Raw genomic sequence first — 16,491 nt, 5'->3', positions numbered from 1 at the left:
CTCAATAGTTTAAGTTTTAAACAAATAGTCACAGAGTCTACACACAAAGGAAATCATACTCTGGATGGTATTTTTACAAACCACCCACAAATAAAATTTAGAAGCACGTTGCCAGTAATTTGGAAAGACCATAAAGCTATATTCTTTGATATATCTTTGACTGAACCATTCACCAGAGAACATGGGAAAAATAAATCAGGCGGAGTACGCCTTTGGAAGCAAACAAAAACCGCTGATCTTAAAACTACTTTGCAAGCCCATGATCTCCATATAGTTGCCGATCCAGATACAGCAGCCCTACATTTTAATAACTGGATCGATCAAGCTGCGCAGAGGTTAGCGCCAGAAACTCTTAAATATATCGGCAAAAGTGCACCATCAACCCCATGGTACACTGCCAACTTAAAAGAAATAAAGAGGAAGTGTAGAGCTAAGAAACTAATCTGGAGGAGAAACAACTCCGATATGGATAAAACGCAGCATAATCAGGCACTAGCTAAGTATAAGGAAGCAACAGTCCAATCAAAAACTAGTTTCTTTACTGAGAAAATCATGGCCTCCAAGAACACGGCCAAGAACTCTTTAAAACGGTTTCTAATCTAGTTAGTTTCAGTAAAAGCAAACAAATTAACCCTACTAGACAGTTCTGCAATAAACTGGCATATTTCTTTCAGGATAAAGTAGTTAAAGAATTTTGAGGAGTTCTCCGACAACAAAACCGAAACAAAAGCCCAAATACCCAATGACGATAAGGAAACCACGGCGGTCTTCCTACATGAATTCCACGCTCTAGCCTCAGACAGGGTAGAAAAGCTGATTTTCTCAACTAAGTCTGGGTCCCCTTTGGATCCCTGTCCAGCCATAGTCTTTCATATGACACCTACCATAATTGGGAATAGATTAACACCCCTTCTCAATAACTTTTTCCCCAACACATGGAAAAAAATCCCTGGTCAGACCCATACTAAAAAAGCCACCCTTAGACCCTACCGAGGTCAGCAAATACTTGCCTATTTGATGTCTATCATTTTCTTCCAAAATTTTGGAAAGAGCCCTCAATGAGGAACTTTTATCCAATGACAAACTTGACTCAGCGCAACACGGTTTCCGTCCACATCAAAGCACAGAATCTGCACTGATTGCTGGTATTGCGGATATACGCATTCAACTTGATGGAGGGGGAAGGCCATACTGATCTTGCTCGACTTATCGGTCGCATTCGATATGGTTGAACACCACATTCTCATTCAGCACCTGCCCGAAATAGGGATTGTGAACAAAGCATCTGATACTCTCCGGGCATACCTAACTAGTAGAGAGCAATCCATTTCCATGGAAGAAAATAAATCGCATCCCTACACATTGCCGTGTGGAGTTCCCCTGGGATCATCACTTTTTCAACGTTTGTTACCCCACTAGCCAGACTCATACGGTCCCATGGTTTTAAAGTGATATGCTACACTGACGGCACACAAATAGTTGTCTCCTTAGCATCCAAACCTTAAGAAGTGGCAGTTAATTTTAGCAATTGCATGAGGCACATCTTTTCCTAGATGTTGGACAACTGTTAAAAATTAAACACCGAAAAAACTGAAGTGGTCATGTTTGGAAGAGATACTTCCATCTGGCAATCTACCTGGTGGCCGGAAGTAGCAGGACCCTGCCCTCAACCTGTTAAACAAGTAAAAAACCTCGGGATTAAGAGTGATGACCTGCATGCAGATGACGTCAGTCTATATTGTAAACCCCGAGGAGAATCTAGATCCCTTGATGAGGGAGTTTATCCGCTTTGGTGGGCTTTCTGGTGTGTTTATCAATTGGGCCAAATCAGTGATCTTCCCGCTCACAGATGGCACTCCCTGGGTAATGTTGGAATTTCCCTTGTGGTGGGAGCCCGATGAGGTTAAATACTTGGACGTCTGGATTAGCCGGGACACGCAGGAGGTGTGGAGACTGAATTATGGCAGGGCCATGATATGGCTGGAGGAGAAGGTAGCAACCTGGGCCAAACTGCTGCTGTCACTGGCTGGCAAGATAGCCCTGGTTAAAATGATTATCTTGCCAAAATTCCTATACTTATTTTTTAATATTCTAATCCCGCTTACCCGGCACTTTTTCAATACTCTTAAGTCGCACCTGCTCACTTTGGCGTGGGCGGGAGGACAGGTCAGAGTCTCTTGGGACCTACTGACACTCCCGCTATGGCAGGACGATTTAGGGGCTCCCAATATGCAGTTATATGCGCTGTGCGCACAAGCACAATTTCTACATTTTTAGACACACCCGACCCTTTCCAGCCGCATGTGGCGGTAGAGACTTTATCAAAAGGCGAGCCGGCCCCATGGAGGCATAGATTCTGCTGGAACGCTGTGCTGGGCATGGGAGGAGTTGCGAAAAAGAGCTGGGATCCTGTTGCTATATGCTCCCTCCATTCCACTGCTGCAAAATCCACTGCTGCCTTGCATACAGGATAGTATGAGTAAAAAGTTGGCCCTAAAGATGCACCTCCAGACCTTTGCAGACCAGTACCCAGATGACGAATTTAGACCCCCCCTGAAGCACCTGAGGGGCAGGCAGTGCCGTTCACTGAGGTTTTTCTATAGCACAGTATCCGCACTGCATGTAGGGCCCTCTGGAGGGATTTCCCGAGAGCGCCACCATCCTTGCCTGCATTGGAGAACTTGCTAAAGTCTAATTCCCCGTAAACTTATAACACGCCTATACACCCACATGCAAAACACTGCCCCAGTGGTGACACCGAATTCATTCAGACACTGGAATGACGAATTGGAGGGCTCGTTAACTGAAGCTCAATTGGAATATTGTTGTGGACAGCTCACCAAACTTTCCCCGAATTACAAATTGAGGCTGATACATTTCAAATACCTGCATAGATATTACAGAACCCCAGTGAGCCTCCACCATATGGGTGTCCGTTAGAATGATAAGTGCTGGCGCTGTGGTTATTCCCAAGCCACATTCTTACATGTCGCATGGGACTGTCCTGGGATAGCTGACTTCTGGGTTTTGGTTTTCGAGACAGTGAACAGCATTGTGGGACTAACACTGGCTCCGTCTCCTGTTATTGGTTTGCTGAGCTATGTAAAAGACGCCCCCTAAACTCCGTAAGTTACATGCCCTTCTCCTATTGCTTGCAAGGAGGCAGGTTGCACTCCATTGGGGCAGGAGGAGGGTGCCCTCCATAAGAGAGTGGGTTAGAGATGTTACCTATGGGCACACGCAGTTAAGTACGTTTTGGGAACTAATCCCTCCCTCTTCCAGACCCCAAGATATATGGGAGCCATTTTTAACCTGGATTCGAGTATCTCAGCCTCAGACTGGAGAGACAGATGGGGTGAATGCTCAGACCGCACCCGAGACGTGATTCGGTAATGCCCCGCCCTTGTCCAATGTACCTATTCACTTGGTATGATAAACTTGCAATGTGACTGCTTCAAAGAAGATCAAGGAGGATGTAAGTGGGTTGCACAAATGTACTTGATGCCTTCTAAAGGTGGGGATATGTGCAGCACTGTTATTCTTGTTTTATGCCCTGTGACTCATACATGCGGCTATATGCGACTATATGTATATTTTTGATGCTGTGTTTGGATGCACCCGATATCGATTCCTATTGCACTGGCCTGTTTGAATGTACTGTTACTATTTGCTTTAAAAGGCTCAATAAAAATAAATACAAAAAAAAAAAGATAGATGACCTGCTCTCTATCTGAACAGGTTAACAACACTACTTCCTCCGGCTTTTTTTTACTTTAAAAGTCCTTAGAAAGATCTTGCTGTTTATCCCAAGGCGCTCAAAAAGACAGTTATTACGGCCTTGATACTGTCTAAAATTGATTATTGTAACGCTCTCTATTTGGGAGCAAAGAATAAATGAAATGAATGAAAGAATTAATTGAAATTTGTAAAGCGCCATGGCTACCCTGAGCCCTACCAGCGCTACAGACAGGCACTGCCAGTGGTCGGGCAGGAGAGAGTTAAGTGCGGTTCCTAAAGATCCATGTTTTTAGGAGTCTTCAGAAGGCCAGCAGATTGGGCTCCTGTCAAAGAGAAAGTGGGAGGGAGTTCCAGAGGGTGGCATTATAGGTGAAAGATCGTCCCCACATCTGGAAGAAGAGCGTGAAATGCAAATTACAGATGCTACAAAATGCAGCAGCACGTTTGCTTCTTAAAATTACAAAGTTTACCCCTGTAAGCCACGTTATTCGAGACCTGCATTGGTTACCAGTCCAGGCAAGGATTAATTTTGAATCTAGGTGTATTCTGCATAAGAGTCTGTAGTGGGCTGGCTCAGCCTACCTTCACTCACATATCGCACCTCAACGAGATCTTAGATGTGTAACCGCCTCTCTGCTGGTGTTTCCAAGAAAACATTAAAGTAGGGTGGTAGAAGTTTTCTACATCTGGCCCCAAAACTGTGGAACATGATGCCCATTAATCTCAAGAAACAAACCAATCTGTTAATGTTCAGAAAGGCATTGAAGACATGGCTGTTCGCTCACTAAATTTAGCCAACTAGCCCGACTCCTTCAGTCACTGGGCAGCTAGCACTAAGACTCCAAGGCAAACACGCGCTCTATAAAAACCCACATTACATTACATTACATTTCGTGGGAAACGCGGAACAAAGGGACTTTGTAGCTGGTGCACTACGAAGGAAAGGCTCAACCCATAAAAGCAAATCCAAGGGGGACTTGCAGGCAAGTCCAGGGGCTCTCAAGGGTGAGTAGGGGTTGTCAGGGCTCTGGGACCAGGGGACCACAGCTGGAATGAAGATTTCCCGGCCGGGCGGCTGGGTGCATTGAAGATGTGCAGTGGGGCACAGTGTGCAAAGATGCACGTCATGGTCTGGGGTTGGCACCTTGGAGCGACGATTCTGAAGCTGCTGGGCCACTACCGAGGAGGGTCTCTGCAGTCCTGATGTCCCTCGTTGAGTTCTGGCTTGCTGTAGAGTTGGAGTCTTCTTGGACTCGGGGTTGTAGGTTTTTGCAGCAAGGGGACCGGTACCTTGGGTATTCGTGCCTTTCAGCTCCAGTCAGTCCTGGGGCCTCAAGATTTGGTGCAGAGGCTGAGCTGACGCTCTAGAGCAGGTATACCTCTCTCTGGTACTCAGAGGCGTTGGTCGGGCTGGGGACCTGTGCGTCGCTGGATCGGACTTTGTTGTTTTTGTTACCTGTGACTGCAGAGGTGAGTTCTTCAGTGATTCACGAAGTGCTGCTGATCCTCCTGACCTTGTGGAGGCCACACAGTGATGCAATCTAGGAAAGTGCCCCTTTTTGCATGTTACCCCCCACTTTTTGCCTGATTCTGATTCACTTTGACTGAGTGTGCACTGGGTCCCTGCCAATCCGATTCACAGTGCCTGTGTTCTTTCACGAAAACGTTACCTTTGTTTCTACAATTGGCACACCTCTGGCCCACATGTAAGCCCGTTGTTTAAGGTACCAGTGCTACCAAGGGCCTTTTGACCAGAGAGGGTCTCTAACGGCTGTGGCATGTATTGTACTATCCTTGGAGACCCCTTACCTAACACATATACACTGCCATTGCAGACATTGTGTCTTGGTGCAGGCAAAACATAAGAGTCAACATGCACACATCCCTGTGTGCCATGCCTTCCAATCATTGGCTGTGGCATAGGTGTGTCGGCCCTCTAGCAGGCCTCACAGCACTAAGGCAGTGTACACTATACAGCAGGTGAGGGCTTAGGTGCATGAGCAATATGCCCCTGCAGTGTCTGAGTCCATTCTCAGACATTGTAAGTGCAGTGAAGCCATATTAAATACAGGGGCTGGGAGTTTGTCATTACGAACTCCGCAGCTCCATGATGGCTTTACTAAAGGCAAAAAAGTTTGGAATTAAACTTCTTAGGATAACAAAATACACACTGATGCCAGTGTTAGATTTATTACAAAATGCACTCAGAAAGCATCTCTAAGATACCCCCGGAAAAACAACTAACTCTCTAATGTGCAGCTGACAGCTCTACACCAGCCTACCAGACTCAAGCATGTTTCTGACTCCTCTGAGGTGGGAGCCCTTGTGCTTTTGTGGGTCAGAAACAAAGGCTGCTTTGGGTGGAGTTACTTCTAACCTACCCCCAAGTAGGAACAGCACAAAGAAGTCTTGCCCTTTATGCCAGCCAGGGCCACTCCAGCCAGTGGAGATGACTGCCCTCCTGACCAAGCCCCACTTTTGGCGGCAAGGTCAGCAGTAAAATTAGTGAGCAAGAGAAATGCGTCTTCTCTCAGCCAGGAGCACCCTTAAGGTACCCTGTTCCGAGGTGACCCCCTCCTTAGCAAAACCTCCATCTTGAATGGAAGGATTTTGACCAATCAGGTTAGGGATGCCCCCTCCCCAAAGGGAGGGACATACAAAGGATGTAGTCACCCTAAAAGTAAGTAGCCCATTGGCTACTACCTGCCAGTGCTAATAACACCACTAAATTAAGTATTTAGGAGCACTCCTGAACTTTGATCCTCAGACTCATGCAACCTAAGAACTCGGAGGACGAAAGTTGATGCCTTACAGCAAAGCCTGAAGATGACTACTGATTTGTCCCTGCTCTACCGGCCTGTCTCCCACTTTAAAGACTCTGCAAAGAAGATAACGCCTTTCCTGTGGCCAACGACTTTCAGAACATGAGGAAGACAGCCTGCTCTTCAACAAAGAACAGATCTCCAGAGGACAGCGCCCTGTCCACAAGAAACCAACTCTAAGAACTCAGCTGGAACCGTGACTCGTGCCCACTCTGCACCCAATGCCCATGGCCTGAGTCTGAGTGGCTCGCTTGTCCTTTGAAGTCTCCTCAGAGATCCAGACCTCGACTCCATTAGTGGCTGACCTGGACAACACAAAGCAGCCTACAGCCTCACCTTGAAGGGTCCCCCCAACTTCGTCCGGCTCCGACAAAGAAATTCCAACACCTACAGGTACCCCGGCATCCTCAGACCCCCGACTTTGAGGAGCTCAGCCAATGGTGCCCAGGCGTCTACTGGCACCTCTACTTACCTGCCCAGCTGTTCGTCACCTTCGCCCAGCCTCCTGGTCAGAGCCTGCAGCCTCTTTGTGAGACCGAGATTCCCCTTTACTTGCAATGGGTGCCCGATGCTGAATTGGTCTGATCACATGGCCGCCCCTGTGCCACAGGTGGTGTATGTTTGGTGCTCCCTTGTGGCACCCTTTGCTTTGTTTGCTTTAACCCCTAGGGCCTATCCACTAAAGCCGCGGTTATCTGCATGCAACCAGCACCTCTTGTGGGTGCCCCGGTCTCCTTTGACTTACATTGGGCCCACTGCCCTCTGCACCCGGCCACCCCGTGTCACTGGTGGTGAAATACCTACCTTGATCTGACCCTTACCCTGTGTTAGTCAAAAACCCCAAAGACTGGTTGTGTAAGCTGAGTACTTACAGGTAAATGTGCGTCACTGTTTTCCTCCCAAAGGATTGCTATTGTTGATTGACACCACAAAAGTATTTCAATATGACTGTAAAGTATTTCTATTGCCTTTGTAACACAAATCCTATTGTACCTTAAAAGTGTTGCTATTTTGAAATTGGTACCTACCTGCAACTGAGTTACTCTTGTTCTAGAAATAGAAGTAACACAGTAATATTTTTATGCAATACAATTGGTCATGGATTCAATTTTTGAGTGTGTGTAATCATTTCTTGCTTGAGTGTGAACCGCAAATGCTTAACACAGACCTCTGATAAGCCTGACTGCTCAACTACACTACTACAAAATAGAGTAAGATATGACCTACTTTAGCCTCAGTAAAGCCTCTGGGGATCCACTGGACTCTGTGCACACTATAGCTTTCTCTGGTATAGTAAATACCAGAGCAAGATTCCTACACGAGACTAGCTGAAGGATGGCGATTGTTGAGTTCTTTGGTGGCAGGCAGGAAAGTTCACCACGAGGTCTGCAGTTCTTAGTCCAACAGTGTTTCTTTGTTTGTCTTCTTCTTGTGTCTATGGAATCTAAGTTAACGTTCTGGAAATGCCACCTAAATAATAAATATCTTCTATCAGGAGAGGCTGGGGTTGCTTTTCAAAGGCGGCAAGGCCTTTGAAGCTTCCCGCCACAGATGGCTTTTCTTGAACTGGGGAAGATGTGAACACCTCCGCCCAGGACAGGCTTTGTTCTCTATCTCTGAGTATGCTGGTGCTCACACCATGAGGTCAGAACTCTGTCTGGTGGTGACATGCTGGCTTAGATCAGTCGCTGACCACACTAAGGGTTGGTGGGTTTCAGGGGACCCCTCTAAGGGGTCCTCTCTGGTCAGTTTTTAATAAATGTGACACTGGAATCAGTGCAGGTTTATTAAGACAAGATGTTTGGGACAAACAACCCCTAATACCCTGCAGCCATCATGCAGCTGAGGAACTCAAAATGACGAGTGTCCAGCACATGTACCATCTATGGCTTCCCTGTTCACTTGCAGTATCCAAGAATCAACATGGATATTGCTGGAACATATCAACTCATGCAGCTGTGTCCTCACAGGAGATATAGTGCACCCTGCCTTAGAACTATAAGGCCTGCCAGAGGGGTATCTTAGCTATATCCCTTGCAGTGTCTGTGGGCATGGCTCATAGGGATGTGTGCCATGTTGAGTCTTCGGTGTTGTCTGCACCATGGCACACAGTCTGCGATGGCAGGGTGCATGGCCTTGGTGAGGGGACCCTAGGTTCGCACAATTTGTACTGCTACTTTTGGGGTCCCTCTTCAGAGCCAACGCCCTAGATACCAGGGGTACCATTTACTAGGGACTTACACAAGGAGTACTGAAGTTGTAACCAATTGAGAAGCAAAAGTTGCAGTTTAAGGAAAGAGCTTCTGGCTCAAAGGCCCTAGTTGGCAGGGACCATGTGCACTTCCAGTCGAAATCACAACATTTTTCAGGCAAAATGTGTGGGCTAACCATGTCCAAAAGATGCACTTTCCCACAGCTTGTAACTATTGCCATGAGCAACTTGTTACCTCCAAAAGTTATTGGACTGGAGTCGAAATAGTCATTTGTGTCAGTTGTACACTATGCTGGAAACGATTTTGGCAGGCATTGAAAGTTATTTTTACAGTTTTGTATTGGCGTTGCTATATTGATATTAATGTATGTTAAATACTTTTGCTGTCAGAATTTTTTTATCAGTACTATTGCAGGAGATACTTGTGAAGTCTACATGTTCATACACAGTATCTCAGCTGATGGCAATCTATGGCAGAATATGCTCATGCGGAAATAAAACATTAGCACACTTTGTTCCTCTGTATAACATATTAACTGTCATACTGAGGCCTTTGGAGGCACATTGAAAAGTTTAAATCTGGAGACGTTTGTCCCATCTGCATGCCCTTATGATTATACTACCATCAGTCTCCTTGCAATCTATGTTCGTATGTAACCATGATGGATATTATGTTTTTACAATATGTGTAGCTCTAACCTTGCTAAGAAGCAGCAGAGCGCTGAACAATAGCTGATGAAAATTTTACAAAAATATGTACCTTTATGTATGTTTGTAGGTCAATTTTAGCCGAACTCCGATGTGCATGCGTGTTCCTGTCAAGTGTGCCATTAGACGGAACTTTCTATCTGGCATCCAGATTGAGTTCAAGCAGTCTCCCCACCAAAGAAGCTTACGGGCCCAGTTGTATTGGCTCCAGGTGATTATAATTATGTATTTATAGCTATGATGTTTACTCGTTGCAAAGTGGCTATACTGCAAACTGTATTTCTTATTAATTTGCAACAGATCATGCATTTCCAAATGTATACAAAAATGATATTATAAGTAGTTTTATTTAATTTATTAATGCTTCACCTGGGTCCTTCCAAAGAAGGAACATATTTCTTCACACATTAGAACACACTAAGAAGTAGAGTTAGCCAATTGCTATTGCGTTTGTTGCAAAACTGTTAAACCATCATAAAAGGGTCCCTTGATACTCTCTCCCAGTTCCTCTTGACCAACACCTGAATAAATCATTTTTCTCATGTGTCCAAAATGTTGTTATAGGATAAAACAGTAATTCAAACAAATTATGACATAATTAGGCAATTTATTGTTAGTTGTTAATACAACTCAGGAATTCATGGGCCGATATACAAAATGTGCAAACCACACGCCATGAAACTGAATACTACTTGATCTGTACGTGACTGGGGATGCTGTATTAACAATGCAGTATGCCAACAATCCAGTGCTATTAGACTGATCACTTACAGGCCTAAAACGTTTTCCCGATGTCCTGAGCTAACAACTTAGTGATAAATGCAGGAAAATCAAATGTAGTCATCTTCAGAATAAATTGACTAAAGAATGAGAATTGGCATTTAAATGACCACATTTTTAATGTTCTACCCTCATACATCTACCTAGGGCCCTGCTGCAAAAAAGGGGCAGCTGGGGAGGAGCCAAAATGGCGATCGAGATGGCTGCATAAACGCTCGGCTCCGTGAGCCTTCTCACCCCGCGCATACATCCTGGCAACTATCCTGGGCCGTAACGGCATATTTAAGTAGGCGAAGGACAACTTTTACTGACCGTTTATTCCTGAGGCTTTTACTTGCGGCAGACCCGTGGAAATGTCCCCGACTGTTTTGCGGCCTTCACAGAGCTGGGACCGGGGTGTCGAGTGAGGAGAGCAGCCGGCCGCAACTGCAACAACAGCGGCCTCTGGTGGAGGTGAAGAGGCGGCCGGAGGGAACCGGAGACTTGATTGGCTGATGGCGACAGTGTCGACACAGTCCACCTAGCGGAGTGCCTTGCGGGGCGTGCGGTAAAGCAGGATCGTGGTGTGTGCATGGTACTTGGCCCCCTTTCCAGTGCTGTGTCCGGGCATGATTATTGACTTCTCCCGGAATCGGTGAGCGGCTCCCGGGGAGCGGCGGAGATTTTGTTTAGCCCTTTGTTGGCCCTCCGCTGGAAAGCCTGCCTTGACTTTCGGGATCCTCATGGTGATTCCTGTTGCTCCCTGGTGTTAGGCCCGGTCCCGAGGTGAGATAGAGATGGACGAGGCCGGATCAGCTAAGATGGCAGATGGCGCCCTCGTACGCACACCATACCCAGGCAGAGAAGCTACTGTGCGTGAGAGCCCTGGGGCCTGGCGACAAGAGAAAGAACCCACGTCCAGAGATATCCTGACTGCGTTACCAACCCTGCATATGACCCTGATCCGGGACGCCCTGGATCTGGGGAGAAGGATGGCCGCCATTGTTGTCCCACCGTTCCACACGGGCATGACTCGATCTCAAGGAAGAGCCGATGTACCCGCCTCTGCGTCAGTGATGAGTGCTCCAGCTACGCCTATGTTCGTCGAGAAGCTGGAAGACCCGGTTCATGAGATCGCTTTGGACAGATCTGTTCTACACGTGAGTGACTTGTCGACGCACTTCTTTATTCGGCAGCTGGGGAAACAACGTCGATCTATGGTTTGGACTGCCCCGGCGGCGTCTCGGCGCTCACCGGAAGGTGTGACTCTCTCTCCTTGGATGGTGAGACTGTGTTCGGACTGGAGGATGTTCCCGGAGTCAATATTGGCGCAGTCGGATTTCCGCCATGCATATTCGGCTGGGTTTTGGTGGCTGAAGTTCCATGGAGTAATAACATTGCCCGGTCCGCCTGGATCACTCGGACCCTCCACGCTGCTCTGTATGCTGATTGATAAGTGGACATATGCTGGTACTACTGATAGAAAAGGCCAGGGGTGAAACTGTCTATGATGAGGTGGACCTTATTGTTGGCTGACGGTGATTTGTGGGACACTCAGCGGAGACGATATTGATTTTGCTATCGGTGATTATTGTTTTTCCGTTGCTATCCTGATCTTGCTTTTAGGATGTTTACTGCGCGCGGTGGTGGGGAGGGAGTCGGGTGGCTTGATCGTTGGTCCTTCCCCACATTTTTTCTCTTTTTCTATATTTCGGGTCTCTTATTTAGGGCGACAGGCACACTGCTGGGAAGGGATAGGCCGTAGCCTTCTGCAGGGGTGCAGGGTGGGGGGGTGGAGGATGGGGTTTGTCAATCTGTCCTTTCTTTGTTTCTATGGCCCTTTGTCTTTCTTCTTTTTTGATGTTGACGTTTTTCATGTTACCCGCAGTATGTTTCGTTCTGAGGGGTGGGGTGCAGCTCGCTGTAACACGTGTTTGTCTTTACGTTTATCCTGACTCGTATGCCTTACCCCTAATATTTCAAATGTATTAACACTATTTGCGGATTTCCTGATTCATGTTTGCTATTGTAGGACCATGTATGACTGTACGACATCGATTTTGAGTTTTTCTTTATTATAAAATGAACCTTCTTGAATCCTGACTCTTGCACACTACGCACGAATACACGTTATATCCTGGACACTTATCAGACCCCGATTTTCGGGCTGCTGTATTTTTCTATATTGATTGTTTGTAATTATGACTTGATTAGCGGCCGGCCGGGGTGGTTGTAGGCCCATGCTTGTATTTACTTGAAGTAACAAATAAAGGTTCTTAAAAAAAAAAAAAAAGGGGGCAGCTACCTAACACACCTGGACTCTCTAAAACCCGAAGTAGATTGACTCATATTTGCTTTACATAAAAGTGCACATAAGGTATTAAGCTCATTGATCAAATCAAAGAAAAACCACTAGCACATCATTGGTACGTACCGTCTGTTTTCTCCTGATGTTCCCTTCGAACTGCTGCTCTGTAACTGTAGATCCTGGAATCTGAGCCCCGAGTCTGAAATTACACGAAAGGAGGCACACATGTTGAAGGTTTACTGTGATGGTACCCTGAATTCAGAGGCACCAGTTACAGATCTCACACTTCAGGTCCCAACATTTATTTAAAAAAGATGTAACCCCCTACTGTCTGCTGTGGGCAAGTGTCTCAACCTTATCACAGTTGGGCAAATGGTGAACACAACGTTGTATAAACGTAAGGCGTACAAACACATCTATACCCAATCAATTGTAAGTAAAAACACAACTAGAGAATTGAGAAGACAAGTTTGATACGAGTCTAGCTTGTGAAGGCAGTTAAACAACAGATCTCTGACACTGAGTATGTTTAAGATTCACAGCGGAAATGCAAGATGATTAAAGGCAGTTCAACTTATGTTTCATCAAGGTTCCTGATTAAGAAGAGAATAACTTTTGTTTTAAATTGTTTCATATATTCTGATCAGCATAAGAAGATTATATGATTACACGGTATCATCAGTCTATCGCAGTAGACAACTTTATAGTACACCTTTTAACAACAAGGACCGCAACACCGCCGCCCTGCTGGACAACCTCGCCAACCTCGGACTCAAGCAACTGGTCAACACCCCCACCCACTACGCCGGCCACACGCTTGATCCCGTCTTCTCATCCAGCAAGCGCATCACCTTCAGCCACTCCACCAGACTCCACTGGACCGACCTCAGCTGCGTCCACTTCGGCTTCAGAAGAACCACGACCCACCACCACCCGCTTCAGATTCCCCACAGAAGCTGGAGTAAGATCACCTGCGAGCAGCTCACCACCTCTCTCAGCCAGAACCCACCCGCCAGCACAACGGACCCCAACGAAGCAGCCCGGGACTTCACACAGTGGCTGACCGGCTGCGCTGACGACCTCGCACCACTGAAGAACCCTCCCAGCAGACCCAGAAGCAAGAAGGCATCCTAGTTCACCGACGAACTCAAGGACTCCAAGAAGACCTGCCGCACCCTCGAGAAAGCCTGGCTCCTCGACCGGACCACCGACAACATGACCGCCCTCAAACACGCTACCCGCAAGCACCACCAGCTTATCCGCACCACAAAGAAGAAATCCCTGAAGGAACGACTGGACAACAACACCCACGACAACAAGGAACTCTTCAGCATCGTCAAGGAGTTCTCCAACCCCAGCACCGGCAACAACGACATCACTCCGTCACAAGACCTCTGCGACTCCCTCGCCTCGTTCTTCCACCGCAAGATCGCCGACATCCACAACAGCTTCGGCGCACCATCCACGCACCCAACCACAGAACCAACGCACCCCAGCGCCACCCTCCACACCTGGACCACGGTGACCACCGACGACACAGCCCGCACGATGAACACCATCCACTCCGGATCACCGACTGACCCCTGCCCACACCACGTCTTCAACAACGCCGACTCCACCATCGCACCCCATCTCCGGAACATCATCAACACCTCCTTCAACACCGCCACCTTCCCGGAGAGCTGGAAGCACGCCGAGCTCAGCGCCCTCCTGAAGAAACCAACAGCGGACCCCACCGACCTCAAAAACTTCCGCCCCCATCTCCCTCCTCCCTTTTCCTGCTAAAGTCATCGAGAAGATCGTCAACAGACAGCTTGCCGCCTTCCTCGAGACGAACGGATCCCTCGACCCCTCGCAGTCCGGCTTCAGAGCCAACCACAGCACCGAGACCGCCCTCATCGCAGCCACCGACGACATCCGGACCCTGCTCGACAAGGGGGAAACAGTGGCCCTCATCCTCCTGGACCTCTCCGCTGCTTTCGACACTGTCTGCCACCGCACCCTAGTCCAGCGCCTCAGCAATATCGGTATCCAAGAGAAGGCACTGGAGTGGATCATCTCGTTCCTCGCCGGAAGAACACAAAGAGTCCGCCTCCCCCGTTTCGCTCCGAGGCCACCAAAGTCATCTGCGGCGTTCCACAAGGATCTTCACTCAGCCCCACCCTGTTCAACGTCTACATGAGACCTCTTGCAGCCATCGCATGCCAGCACAACCTCAACATCATCTCCTACGCCGACGACACCCAGCTGATCCTCTCCCTCACCAGAGACCCCGACACCACCAGAACCTGCCTACACGAAGGGATGAAAGACATCGCCGAGTGGATGAAGGACAGCCGCCTCAAACTGAACTCGGACAAGACGGAAGTCCTCATCCTGGGATCTTCGCCCTCCACCTGGGACGACTCCTGGTGGCCCCCAGCCCTGGGCACCGCACCCAAGCCAACCGACCACGCACGCAACCTGGGCTTCATCCTGGACTCCTCCCTCTCGATGACCAGACAAGTCAACGCCGTCTCCTCATCGTGCTTCAACACCCCGCGTATGCTTCGCAAGATCTTCCGCTGGATCCCGACCGAGACCAGGAAGACAGTCACCCAGGCACTCGTCACCAGCGGACTGGACTACGGAAACGCCCTCTACGCCGGAACCGCAGCCAAGCTACAGAAAAGACTCCAGCGCATCCAGAACGCCTCTGCCCGACTCATCCTGGATGTCCCCCGATGCAGCCACATCTCCAGCCACCTGAGAAACCTGCACTGGCTCCCCGTCGACAAGGGGATCACGTTCCGGCTCCTCACCCACGCACACAAGTCTCTCCACGACCTGGGCCCCAAGTACCTCAACAACCGCATGACCTTCTACACGCCCACCCGCCAGCTACGGTCCACCAGCCTCGCCCTCGCAGCCGTACCACGCATCCGAAGAGCGACCGCCGGAGGAAGATCCTTCTCTTACCTGGCTGCCAAGACATGGAACTCCCTCCCCATCCACCTTCGGCTGACCTAGGACCATCTCGCCTTCAGGAGACAACTCAAGACCTGGCTGTTCGAGCAGTAGCATACCCCTTCCCCAAGCGCCTTGAGACCCTCCCGGGTGAGTAGTGCGCTATACAAATGGTATGATTGATTGATTGATTGAACATTCAGTGTCCTGTGTGGCACACGTCTTTGTATCTTACAATAGAATTGCCCTGGAACAGCACTAATGCTTACCGTCTGCAGGCCAGAGTGTCTACTATTTACCCCCCAGTCTATCCCACAGACATCACTTCATTAGTCCCGATATCACAAAAGATCACAAGCCATCCCTCCTATTCCCTCTCTAGCACCATGCTAAGACGCTGGTGCATACATTGGAAGCTTCTGCGCTCTTTGTGCCAACGTGTGCCATGCCTGTGATGTGCAGTATTCAGGGTGTATTACCTCTTTTTGGGAATTTCGACTTGGGTCAGGGAAGAAAGTGATCAGAGGGGTTTATTGCACACTGTCGTGCTCTACTGCTGTGTGCGGTATATGACCATGCGGGTGTAATCCATAGTGAGCGTATTGTGCCTGCCCACAGTAAAAGTATAATTGTAGATCTGGTGCTCCAAAGCCCCCCTGAAGGTATGGTCTAGTCAGGACCTTCCAGCCCACTCTCGCCTGTTTTCCCGCCCAGGTCAGTCTCAGCATGGCTGTTCGCAGTTGCGCAAACACTGCTTGTGTGAGACAAACTGGTATATTCATGAACAAATATAAAACCCTCGGCAGCACCACCAATTTTTGTATAGCGATCCTATCCGCCAATTATAGTGGTAGTTTAATCCATCGTTCTATCTTGGCCCCCAATTTGGAGATCGCCTGCTGTAATTCTCTCTTATTACCACCCCAGGGTCCCGGTGTATCCATATACCAAGATCTTTCACCGGCTCAGACTGCCATTGTAAAGGTTAATCAAGAGTC

At 48.2% G+C, this 16,491-nt stretch overlaps 1 protein-coding gene across 2 annotated transcripts in view; it reads left to right on the top strand.

Annotated features, from left to right (window-relative positions):
* Nucleotides 1-16,491, top strand: part of VPS13C (vacuolar protein sorting 13 homolog C) — a 2,773,485-nt gene that overhangs the window by 1,945,383 nt on the left and 811,611 nt on the right. For both annotated transcript variants that reach the window (XM_078680824.1, XM_078680823.1), the window contains exon 67: nucleotides 9,551-9,691. In XM_078680824.1, coding sequence (XP_078536950.1) covers nucleotides 9,551-9,691 — 141 coding nt within the window. The remainder of the gene's footprint in view (nucleotides 1-9,550; nucleotides 9,692-16,491) is intronic.

Source organism: Lissotriton helveticus, chromosome 3_1, assembly GCF_964261635.1.
Source record: "Lissotriton helveticus chromosome 3_1, aLisHel1.1, whole genome shotgun sequence".
Lineage (NCBI taxonomy): Eukaryota > Metazoa > Chordata > Amphibia > Caudata > Salamandridae > Lissotriton > Lissotriton helveticus.
This window is presented reverse-complemented; position numbering and strand designations above follow the sequence as displayed.